We start from the raw sequence: 12,017 nt of genomic DNA on the forward strand, positions 1-12,017 counted from the left end.
GTCGATGGAGCAACAACTCAATGACAATATTACTGGAGCTTCTCAAGGAAGTTTTTCCTGAGAATGAATTATTTCCAAGCTCTTATCGTGATGCTTGGAAGATTGTTAAAGACTTGGGTCTTAGCTACCATAAAATTCATGCATGCCCCAATGATTGCTTGATTTATTGGAAGGAGACAGAACATGAAACCTTTTGCAGAAAGTGTGGAACTCCTAGGTATAAGCAAATTGTAAAACAATCCGATGAATCAAGTGAACAAGCTAACAAAGTTCCAGCAAAGCTTGTTCGCTATTTTCCTTTGAAACCACGTCTCCAAAGGCTGTTCATGTCATCAAAGACTGCTTCATTAATGAGATGGCATGAAGAGGAGCGCATCAAGGATGGAAAATTGAGGCATCCGGCAGACTCTTTAGCTTGGAAACATTTTAATGACCGGCACCCAAGCTTTGCTAGTGATCCTCGCAATGTTCGTGTTGGACTTGCAGCGGATGGATTTAACCCATTCAAAGCAATGAACAATAAATACAGCACCTGGCCAGTGATTTTAGTGCCATATAATTTACCCTCATGGATGTGCATGAAGCAAACATCATTTATGTTGTGTTTGCTAATTGATGGGCCTAAAGCTCCAGGTAATGATATTCACATATATCTTCAACCATGACAAAATCATTTATGTTGTGTTTCCTATTAGCACACTGTCCTGCAAGAGTTGAGGAGGATCAATGGCCTATTTTGGTTGATTATTGGAGCTCAGAAGATGTCAAGGCATGTATTTATTGTCACATCTCTTTTGCTTTTGAATTAAATTCTAGTGCTATTATGATTTTAATGTGTTGTTAACTACCTTTTTCTATTTTGTACATAATTAGAAGCAAAGCAAGATTAATAGCAAGAATTGAAAAAAACAAAAGATGCCACATCGAACAGGGCGAAAAGATCATGTGAACCTCAGGGAAGAGGTATATTAAATTCTAATGCTTATGTTTCTAGCAATTTTTTCTGGAAAATAGTCTTATTTAGAAATATTAACACTTTAGTATGTAACTTGAATATGTGGCAGCTTCGGATTAAAACTGGAAAAGAGCCTTCGAAACTAGACGTTTTTATTCATTCAAGACAAGGAAAACAAATGGATGAGTTGACTTCACAAACAATTGTAAGAATAGCTTTTAGTCACTTTTTATTGGTTTTACTTCATAAATAATTCTTTCTTCTGTCTGTTTTTCAATTTAGGCAACTATGAATGAGGAAATACAAAAACTGCCAGAGACATCCAGGGATGATAATTTTGTGAAAGATATACTCTATGAAAATATCCTTGGACCTGAAAAACCAGGTCGTCTTCGAACTTATGGGGTAGGTGCGACTCCAAAAGACGTGTATAGGATGTCAGATAACATGAATGCTGGACAAAAGAAAGCATTTGAGGATGCAGTGAATGATAAAGTGGAAATCATACGTGGTGAACTACGAGAAGAAATGAATTCGAAATTGGTAGATTTTAAGGAGGAGTTGATTGCTCAATTTGAAGCAAGAATGGTTTGGGATAACTATTTGGTTAAATATTATAGTTTTTCTAATTTTTTTATTGCTTTAGTTACTATTGATCTTTGTTCTTCCAGAGGGCATCCACATGTGACTTGGCATCACTCCAAAGAAGAGAAATGAATGCAGCAAAACAATCTCAAATTTCGGACTCATTAGAGGTTGTATATTAATTCATACAATTCGATTTTGTGTTCAAACTCTCTGAAATATCAGTAGCTATGGCCTGATTTTCTTTTCTTCACACTTTGTTGATAATGTAGCAGGTTGGTGATAGAATGAACAGGGAAGTTGGAACAAATGATGCTGAAATGTACAAGGAAGTTGGAACAAATGATGCTGAAATAAACAAGTGTGAAATGAATAAAAAAGTTTCTTCAATTGCTGATATTCTTGAGGTATAGTATGCGTACTTTGAGTTGGTCCTTCTATAGAAGACCAATTTTGCTGAGTTCCTTGTTGATATTGAATTGTGCATGACTTCCTTGTTGATGATTATTTGTGCATGAGCTCCTTGTTGATATTTAATTGACTAGTCTTTTGTTATACCAGAACCATAATACAAAGAAGAAAAGGAGTAGGACTACTTGCAAACGACTTGCTTGAGGTACTGGAAAAGTTTCTGGAAATAACTCTATTCTGTCAAGTTTTCCATTGAGTATTTGTATGATTGGGAAGACGAGCTATTTTTGTTAAGATTTAGCCAGCTATTTATGGGACATAATGTAGTAGAAGTGGTCTTAATTTTCAGTGTCTATGAAAAGGTTGAATTACAAATTCCGTTTCAGTATCTATTGTTATATTAACGTTTTCTTCATGCTTAATGGGCTGGGGTTATATGAGCAGGGGACTAATAGAATACACTTTGCAGCCCTGGACTTGATGGTACATTGGAAGCACGCGGATTGGGAGATATGAAGATGTTTTTGAGAGATGTATGATGAAGTGTTGTACTTTTGAAGACAAGCACATTTTGGAATATATGAAACATCTTGTAATTGGAGCGAACAATATTAAATGATAAAGTTTGTAGAATTTGACTAAAACAATGTATGATACTTTATTCTAGTGTATTGTGGAACTATATTTTGTTATAATATTCAATTTTAGGATATTTGAGCATGATAATTATTGTACCATGAAAAAATTGATTTCTGGTCTTTATATTGGTGACTTTTTTGTGACGCAAGTTTTTGTCGCATGACATTGTGGACATTTTGTAGCGCATTTTTTGTGCCGCAAATAGAGTGGTGACACTCAAAATTGGCGTCGCAAAGAGTGATGTAAATGCATGCGACATGTTGAAAAATTGTGTCGTTTTCTTTTGTAATGGCTACTTTTGTGACGCAATTTAATTCCGTCGCATTTGTGCCGCAAAAAGGTTTTCGCGGCGGTTTTTGGACTTTTTGCAGCATATTTCTGGCGTCGTGAAAAGTCAGTTTTCTTGTAGTGATATATACCAACAAACGTACACAATAATTATACATATATACATTTATACATTACAGATATATATAAATATATATAGATATATACTAATTAATATAAATAATAATCATTCATACACAAGTATGGCACATATATACAATCATATATAGATATATATACAAATATATATATAAATATATATACATATAATACTCATACGTATCACAATTGTACATATATACAAATATATATATAAATATATATACAAATATATTTCCACCACTTATCCAATATATTTAACTCACAATATACAAATGATATTTCCACCGGTTAACCTGAAAAAAAAACTTACGCAACATATTTAACTCACAACAAATAAAAACAAAAATCACATAGATTTTACTCTTGAACTTCCACAAAAAAGCTACAAATACTCTATTTAATTAAAATTCTAAAATTATCCATTCAAAGCATTTAACCACACGTGCACAAATTGAAAACCAAATTTTCCCACATTTATCACCTACTACCCAGCACCCGCGCGTTGCGCGGGATACCCACCTAGTATATATATATAAGGCAACCATCAAGTAAACCTTTCAAACTTAACATTAATAATGATAGATGCCTTTTTCCTAATTTTTATTTGGCCACATCCGCTCCTTATATTATAATAATTTTTACTTTAACAAATGATTCAGTTCTATCATGACAATTTTACTTTATGGTTGAGAAAAAGTCTTGACCCTTTTGGTATCAAGAACTCAATTATTCGTTCTTAACCCTTTTTATTGAGGTCGATTATCCACTGTCATTGAGATAACTCCAGAATTAACCGGACTCTCTAATGGTTTTGAAGGTGCTCCTTTTGGTTGGACAAAAACTTGAACTATTGAATACCTACACAAATCCAAAGAATTACCAAATTCTAAATGTGCCACTTATGATATTTGTTTTTACCAGAACTTTTACTACTAATACTCAAGACATGTCCGGTTCAGTGCTCAGAGCAACTCCTTTTTTTTTTTTGGGTTCTTTTGTTTTAATTCAGCAAATCATTTTAAATAACAGGGGTGGAGGATATGGTATCTTATCTCATAACTGCAAGCAACTTTTAGAGTCTATTGGTGTTATTAATGAATGCCTTTTTCAAAGCCATCAATTGCAGCTTTCAATTTTCGGAGTTTTTTTTTTCCGTCAATTCGTATAAAGTAGATGTGAATTCTTACAAAAATTTACCTTATGACCCTAAAATTTAAAAGTAGAATTCCTTGGCATCAAAACTTCAGTTCAATTATTGTTGGAAAATTACTTCCATGTATGTGTAGTGAATTATAGCATGAATTGTTGGAAAAGACATAATTGGTAAAACTTTTTAACTTGCTAAATCGGTAGTATCTCTGTACATCTCCAAAAAAAGAAAGAAATAGAGAGAGAGAGTCTATTGATGTGATGAATTTTATGCTTGAAAATGCACAATTTGATTTGACATGATCTCTCACAGGGGAAAAGAAACACGAGTACAAACAATTCTTCATTTCTTGATCAATGGAAAAGTTTTTAGTTTTGCTCAAAAAACAAAAGCATAAAATTAATATCTTGAAAGCACAGAATTATATACTTTATAAAATATAAAGGTCAATTTCTATTTATTAGGTTCCGCGGCTGCTGTGCTAAGTACAAATAATTAAACAAATCATAAATGCAATCCTCAACATGATAGACTAATCTATTCAAAGCATCTTATTTAATTGGACGAATTAACCCATGCAACGAATCCATTACTCAAACTTATATTACTAGCTTTATGTTATATTCAATTGTTATCTGCAGTTCTTGATGAGGACAGCGTTGAACAAATCGCTGTCCTCATGGTTATAATGCCTGAATTGCTGATCTGTTGAGTGCTTGAAGGCATTATTCCAAAGAAAAAAAAAAAGGACCACTGGATTGTGTGTAACTCATGACCCAGTTGCACCCATTCAACGATCAATTCAACTCCTGCAGAGTCTGCAGAATGGTTGATGGGGTTTAGAAATGTGTGCATATCAAATGGATTGGCGCTTGTCGAACAGGCAGGACCATCCTTCTGATCACAACCTGGTCTTGGGACAGAAGCAAATATTGGGATGAGATTTCGGACATCCCACATGTTTGTGCACATGCAAACCCTAAACACTTAACCTCATCTCATCTGTTAATTTTATGTATATATAGTTGAACTTCCTCTTCCTAATTTTTAGTCTAGGTATCTATACTTCTCCAATTTTCATTAGTTCTCAACAGTTATCAGCGTTAACGGGTGTTTCAATTCCATCATGAAAATTTTACTCCACAGTTGAGAACAATTCTGACAACCAAATTTGATACAATTTAGAGGAAACTATTCACCGGACTCCTAGATTATTTTCTTTACACTCTTTTGTCCCCTTAATAATATGTTGTTTTCAAACAGTCAGTTGCCTGTTTTACAACTTCATCAAATTTGCATTGTTATGAAGACATCAAAGGTACAGTTAAAAAAAAAAAGAAGAGAAAAAGATATCAAAGATTCATTCTTCAACTTTATATATGCTGTAGAGTTTATGTGCCTTCATTGAGATATATCCAAAATTAGCCTGACAAATAACATGCTCCAATAATACTGGAGGTGATATTCCTTTTAGTTGGACCAAAACTTGAATTGTGTTGAATGCGTACACTCAATTCTAACAGGTATCAAAGTCTGAATACGCCACTTATTATATTTTTGTTTATATCAGAATTTTGTTTTATCATCCAACCCAGATGTCCGGATCAGCGTCCAAAGCGTGTCCTTTTTTCAGTTCAACAAATCTTTTTTAAATAATGAGGTTGAAGATATGGTATCTTATTTTACAACTGCAAGAAACTTTCAGAGTCCAGCGGTGTCATTGATAATTGCCCTTTCCATGTAAGACAATTGTTGCTTTCAAGATTCCATGTTATTTTGTTCCAATTCATATAAAATATCTATGAATTCTTGCTATACTTTATTGTAAGACAATTTTAGCTTTCGAATTTCCAAGATATTTTCTTCCAATTCATATGACAAAGTAGATATGAATATGATTTGATAATAGTATCTATAGATATTACACCAAAAAAAAAAAAAACAAAAGAGATTGAGAGTAGAGATCTAATGGTCAATTCATGCAAACCCTCTAAGATATTTGCAAGTTGAGACAACGTATTGCGTGACAATTTCAAGAAGTAGTACACTATAGCCACTTTGCGGGTGCTTCTTTCTGTCTCTATTGAATGCTTCTTTCTGGTCAATTCATGCAAACCCTCAAGTTATTTGCAAGTTGGGACGACGTATTGCGTGACAATTTCAATGAGCAGTACACTATAGCCACTTTGCTGGTCAAACCAAAATATGCTTCTTTCTGTCTCTATTGAGAGCGCCACTATCAAATTCAACTTTCGCCTTCAGAAATTCAAACTCTGTAAAATTTTTCCTTTTTAGAAATGGAAATTTGCCATTTTATCAAAGACTTTGACAAAAACCCCAATAGCTTTGCAATAACTTTGACAAAAATACATAAATAAGGCAAGCTGCTAGAGTACGTAAATTACGATCAAACAAGAAGAAGGGTTATTGCACCAAAGAGGGCAGGCTGCTAAGGGTACGTAAATTAATTTAGAGTAATGATGTTTTTTTTTTTTTTTTTATAAAGTGAAAGATCTTGAATTCAATATCTTTTATATACAATATTATCTATCTTATCATCTAACTCAACCTTTCTCGAAGCGACAAAATGACATTTCTTTCTGTACAAAATACATATTAACCTAAGAGATTTTGTTTTAAGGATGAAGCTCAAACATTGATAAAGTAATAAAAGATTTTCTCTGTCATGATCACTTTAACTATGTGTGACAAATCCTGGGGTCATTATGTTCTTGTATATTTCATTATTTGTCAGTTCTGAACATTTTTATAATCTCTTCTCGGTGCTGGCAGACTTCCACCCTTTCTTTTTCATAGGTCCCTTTTCAATTAATTTTCAAGAGTCTCCGCAATGATTTGCATTTTTAATAGGGCAGGTGGCGCCATGAACTGAATCAAAAGCATCAATTAAAGCCTAACTGCGAGATTGACTACCAAACAAATCAACTTTTGGTTTTGGTTTCTTAATTTGGGTTGTGTTTGGATTGCATTTTTCTAGATTTTTTGTAGAAAAATTATTATAGCGATTTGATATATGTGAGGTAAAAAGGTGATTGAGAAATGTGTTCACGAAAAATATAACAATTTTTCTTTAGAAAATGGCTGTCCAAACAAGGCCTTGATTGGCCAACAGGTATGCAAGTCTGGAAATGTGAAAGCATGTCACTTGGGCTCAATTTCACGTTCACATCAATAACCCTTCTTGTTAAAAATCAGATTCTGACGGATCAGATCTGCAATAATTCGAGATCATTTACGTCTTCATCCATTTTTTTGCCATTGTGTGATCCGTGTAGGTAGGATGTCCTGAGATTTCATCCCTGCATAGGATGAAATTAATTTTCCAGCGCTTGAGAGTTTGGACTTTAAAGTATGTAAATTACCATCTACTCGTATAATATAATAGCTTTATATATTATCACACGATCTTCTACGTTTCAAAATATCTACACAAACTTCTTTGTAATTTATGTAGGGTGAAAAAATGAAAGCAACTCAAGCTATAGCAATTGACCTAGATACGTTTCAGAAACACACGTGCTAAGATTACATTATCCACTTAACTCCTCCGTTGCTTTGCATATATTTACATAATCTCCCTATAAATTTACGTAAATTGGTTATCCCTAATCATGATTACTATCTACATAAATGACAATACTAGCATTTCAACTGAGGATATTACGGAAGCTACTTTTCGTCAAATCTTCACTGATAAATTAAACTACATGGGTTATGTGAATACTTTATAACGTTTGGGGAGAAGTGATCAATAGACAAAATCACATGGAGATTTGCAGTAATTTACCCAAATTAAAGTCGGAGCGGTACTATACTGTGGGGTTGGCCTTGCCATGTCGACAAGGGGCAGCAGACCATTTTGTCGTTGACTTCTAATTTTTCATTATTACGCACGCTAAATTTTGCTTTTTCAATTTTCACAAATTGCTTCGCCCGCTATAAATTTGGATAGATAGCCATAGGCTTAAGCATCAAAACTCATTCCAACAACAAAAGAAAGTGAAGGGGAAAAAAACACAAGCAATGGGTTCCATGTCTCTGCCAGAAAAGCCTCATGCTGTTTGTATTCCATATCCAGCACAGGGTCACATAAACCCTATGCTGAAACTAGCCAAGCTCCTTCATCATAAAGGGTTTCATATAACCTTTGTTAACACAGAATTCAACCACAAACGTTTGCTCAAGTCTAGAGGTCCTGATGCCCTCAATGGCTTGCCTGATTTCCAATTTAAAGCCATTCCTGATGGGCTTCCTCCTTCTGATGTTGATGCCACCCAAGACGTTCCCTCCCTTTGTGAATCCACCACTACTCATTGCTTAGGTCCATTTAGAGATCTCCTTGCAGAACTTAATGATCCCTCTTCATCACAAGTTCCCCCTGTTTCTTGCATAGTTTCTGATGGTGTCATGAGCTTTACTCTTGAAGCTGCCGCAGAACTAGGCGTCCCAGAAATATTGTTTTGGACTCCTAGTGCATGTGGATTCCTGGGTTATATGCACTATGCTAAGCTCATAGAAAAGGGTCTCACACCACTCAAAGGTACTCTTCAGTCCCAAGAACTTTTTGTAGTATTTCTCTTTTGAGCTCTCGTGAGAGAGACTTTTTAGCACTAGTTGGACTTCTGAACTTCTGCACTGCGAATAGATATAATATAACCCCCTTGGCAACTAGCTTAATGGCATTTAAGAGAGTAATTCCTGTATCTTCTTTTTTATTTTTTAATCGAGTTAAAATTGTAAATCCTTGTTAATTGCAGATGCAAGTTACATGTCAAATGGATACCTTGAGCAAGCTATAGATTGGATTCCCGCGATGAAAGATATACGTCTGAGAGATCTTCCAAGTTTCTTAAGAACTACAAATCCGGATGACTACATGACAAAGTTCGTATTGCAAGAGACTGAGAGATCCAAGAAGGCTTTAGCTATTATTTTGAACACATTTGAGGAGCTGGAAGATGATGTTATAAACGCTCTGTCTGCCATCCTTCCTCCCATCTACGCCATTGGGCCTCTACAGTTTCTCCAGAAAGAGGTGAAAGACGAGAGGTTATCAGTTTTAGGGTCAAATCTTTGGAAAGAAGAGCCCGAGTGCCTAGAATGGCTTGATTCAAAGGATCCCAATTCTGTTGTCTATGTAAACTTTGGAAGCATCACTGTTATGACTGCTGACCAGCTTGTGGAGTTTGCATGGGGACTTGCAAACAGTAAACAAACATTTTTGTGGATCATTAGGCCTGATCTTGTCTCTGGCGACTCTGCAATTCTTCCTCCTGAATTTTTGGAGGAAACTAAAGATAGAGGCCTACTAGCAAGCTGGTGCCCTCAGGAACAAGTTCTTAGCCATCCTGCCATTGGAGGATTCTTAACTCATAGCGGATGGAATTCAACTCTCGAGAGCATCTGTAGTGGGGTGCCCATGATTTGTTGGCCGTTTTTCGCCGAACAACAGACCAATTGCTGGTTCTGCTGCACTAAATGGGGCAATGGATTGGAGATAGACAATAATGTTAAGAGGGAAGAGGTTGAGAGCCTAGTGACTGAGTTGATGGTTAGAGAAAAGGGAAAGGACATGAAGAAAAAAGCCTTGGAGTGGAAGAACAAGGCTGAAGAAGCAGCTAAAAGTTCGGGTGGCTCTTCTTACTCCAATTTGGAGAAGGTGGTCCAGGTGCTTCTCTCCAAGTAAAATCAGAATAGCATATTTATGTAACGAATTTCTTTCAATTCTATAAATAAATTATCTCTATTTTTCATATTTGTAATTGTATACGGGAGTTATAATCCTTTGATGTTCTTTTGTGCTTATCCTTTCCTAGAGAGTTAATATTATTGATTTCGAACTCCCATCTAGTAAGCTAAGCAAACCTTTGGAATATATTGAGGTCCCTGTCTGCATTATTAAATGCAAAATACTGCAATTTGGCATGGAATACTGCGTCGGCAAACATTTGATCAGGTCCTCGAGTCCAAGGACTACGCTCAGATTATGTGAAGTTAAAGATTTTTTTATTGAATATATGAATTCATTAAAGATTTTTTTATTGGATGTACTAATTCATAAAAAAAAAAAAAAAGAGTTGCAATATCAAGTTATACACAGTTACCGACCAAAAAATCATGAAACTAACTTATTTAGGATATGGTACTCTTCAATATTTAATTCATTTATAAAGTGCAGGGAGTTTAATTATAGCAAATTCCCACTACTCTCAACATTTTTTTTTACCATGTAAATGAAAGGGTTTGAATTCAAAATCGTTTATTTACACTCTCTCCTCTAAACTATCCAACCTATCACTACCTCCATTACTCTTAACTTATTAATAAAGCAGGTTATAATGCTGAATGTCAAATTCCAACCCTTTTTACTTTTTTTTTTTCTTCTTTTTTATGTGAGAAAAGGAAGGCCTCGTTCTCATGGAATTTCCAGCTGCCACATCGTTATTTTTTTAATAAGTGAAAGATTTTGAATCCAAAACCTTCTACTTTTACCACCCAATCCAACATTTTTCGTAACATTGATAGGCGATGGCAACGATTGAATGCACAAACTATAAGAGTGAAATTTTTTTCTTTTTTTTTTAAGCATATAAGAATGAAAGGTTTTGAAGAATGGCCGTCCTAACATTGGTAGGCGATGGCAATTATTGAAGGCATTTTATAGTTTATTATACAACTACAATACTAAGGTCAACAATCAACGCCCCCACCCAACCCTGCCGTTAGCCCGCAACCATACCACTCCATGCTTACATCTGCGTTTTTTAATCTCTTTGTTTTCTCCTCCATTATTGAGGAAGTGATTATGCTCGCCTTTTTGTCATACATTATCAACCCCTGGAGAAAATCAAATTGACCCCTGATAACCAAATGGAGAAAATCTGTATTTGCTCATACACGATCCAAGAGGCTCTATCCCACTAATCCTTCGAGTTAGACAGACAATTAATTGCACCTCCCATTTGCACTTTTAATTCTTTCCTTCCAGATCCCATTAACAAGTTTTCATCTCACTTTTTCTGATCGGTTACGTTCATAAACTAACTCTGATGTCTCAAAGATTTCCACTACAAACAGAATCGTCATGGACGTTGGACACCAAAATTGGTGTTAAGCAGATGAGGTGAACATTGTTGTACTTGACATTTACCTTAAAAATTGTGACAGAAAAAAAAAATGACGAACTTAAGTTTACTTGTAGTGAAATAACAAAGAAAAGAAGAGGAAAAAGATCCCATCAATTACGCAATAATCGCTCTAATTCCTCATCTCTTTTCTTTTTTCCTTTTTTCCTTTTTTGTACGGCGATTCTAAAATAGCAATTGTAGTAACCTCTGTGGGCGGTGACTGTTTTCAAAGTGCTCACCACACAACCCAATATGTGACCCTTTATTTAAAAAAATAAAAATAAAAATAGTAAATCTTATATACACTGACAGTATATACACTGTCACCATTGAATGACGTTAAATTTTATAAACAAGACTTACTTCAAATTTATTTATAGGTAATAAGTTATTTATTTATTATTTAATATCATATACACTCAAATATATTAGATTTAGTACTTAACAAACAGAAATGAAAGTACATAAGATTCAGTGTAACAAACAAAATGAATTTTTCAGTTACTTATCGCTGAAGATAACATTTTCTGACAGCATTAGTTCCATCGCCCTCATGTTTTTACCCAAAAAACACTAGAGGTGGCAAAATGGGCGGGATGGGCGGGATTTGCTTGGGTTTGAGATGGAACCGAGTCATATGGGTTTGGGCCCAACCTTACCCATATGTGTTTTGGGACTAACTTGGGCGGGATCATTTTGG

The 12,017-nt window shown here is 34.8% G+C and overlaps 2 protein-coding genes across 3 annotated transcripts; both read left to right on the forward strand.

Annotated features, from left to right (window-relative positions):
- Positions 1–850: 850 nt before the first annotated feature.
- LOC113715053 (uncharacterized) lies at positions 851–2,598 on the forward strand. Of its 2 annotated transcripts, XM_072068517.1 has the most exons (7): positions 851–963; positions 1,065–1,160; positions 1,238–1,543; positions 1,627–1,710; positions 1,816–1,947; positions 2,102–2,156; positions 2,421–2,598. In XM_072068517.1, the coding sequence occupies exons 1-6, from the start codon at positions 916–918 to the stop codon at positions 2,153–2,155; spliced, it is 720 nt and encodes a 239-aa protein (XP_071924618.1). In that variant the 5' UTR covers positions 851–915; the 3' UTR covers position 2,156; positions 2,421–2,598. The 2 variants fall into 2 exon arrangements, with proteins under 2 accessions (XP_071924618.1, XP_027095002.2); XM_027239201.2 differs by lacking the exon at positions 2,102–2,156.
- Positions 2,599–8,153: 5,555 nt separating this feature from the next.
- LOC113714859 (7-deoxyloganetin glucosyltransferase) lies at positions 8,154–9,945 on the forward strand. Its single transcript, XM_027238981.2, has 2 exons — positions 8,154–8,730; positions 8,948–9,945. The coding sequence occupies exons 1-2, from the start codon at positions 8,214–8,216 to the stop codon at positions 9,874–9,876; spliced, it is 1,446 nt and encodes a 481-aa protein (XP_027094782.2). The 5' UTR covers positions 8,154–8,213; the 3' UTR covers positions 9,877–9,945.
- Positions 9,946–12,017: the final 2,072 nt, after the last annotated feature.

The sequence above is a fragment of the Coffea arabica genome, chromosome 10c (genome assembly GCF_036785885.1).
Source record: "Coffea arabica cultivar ET-39 chromosome 10c, Coffea Arabica ET-39 HiFi, whole genome shotgun sequence".
NCBI lineage: Eukaryota > Viridiplantae > Streptophyta > Magnoliopsida > Gentianales > Rubiaceae > Coffea > Coffea arabica.

Bases quoted from the DNA above. Each gene is read 5' to 3' on its own strand.
- LOC113715053 (XM_072068517.1), top strand. From the start codon at position 916: ATGCCACATCGAACAGGGCGAAAAGATCATGTGAACCTCAGGGAAGAG. The intron at 1,544-1,626 runs GTTTGGGATAAC...TTGTTCTTCCAG, and splicing joins CTCAATTTGAAGCAAGAATG to AGGGCATCCACATGTGACTT. The intron at 1,948-2,101 runs GTATAGTATGCG...TTGTTATACCAG, and splicing joins CAATTGCTGATATTCTTGAG to AACCATAATACAAAGAAGAA.
- LOC113714859 (XM_027238981.2), top strand. From the start codon at position 8,214: ATGGGTTCCATGTCTCTGCCAGAAAAGCCTCATGCTGTTTGTATTCCA. The intron at 8,731-8,947 runs GTACTCTTCAGT...TGTTAATTGCAG, and splicing joins GGGTCTCACACCACTCAAAG to ATGCAAGTTACATGTCAAAT.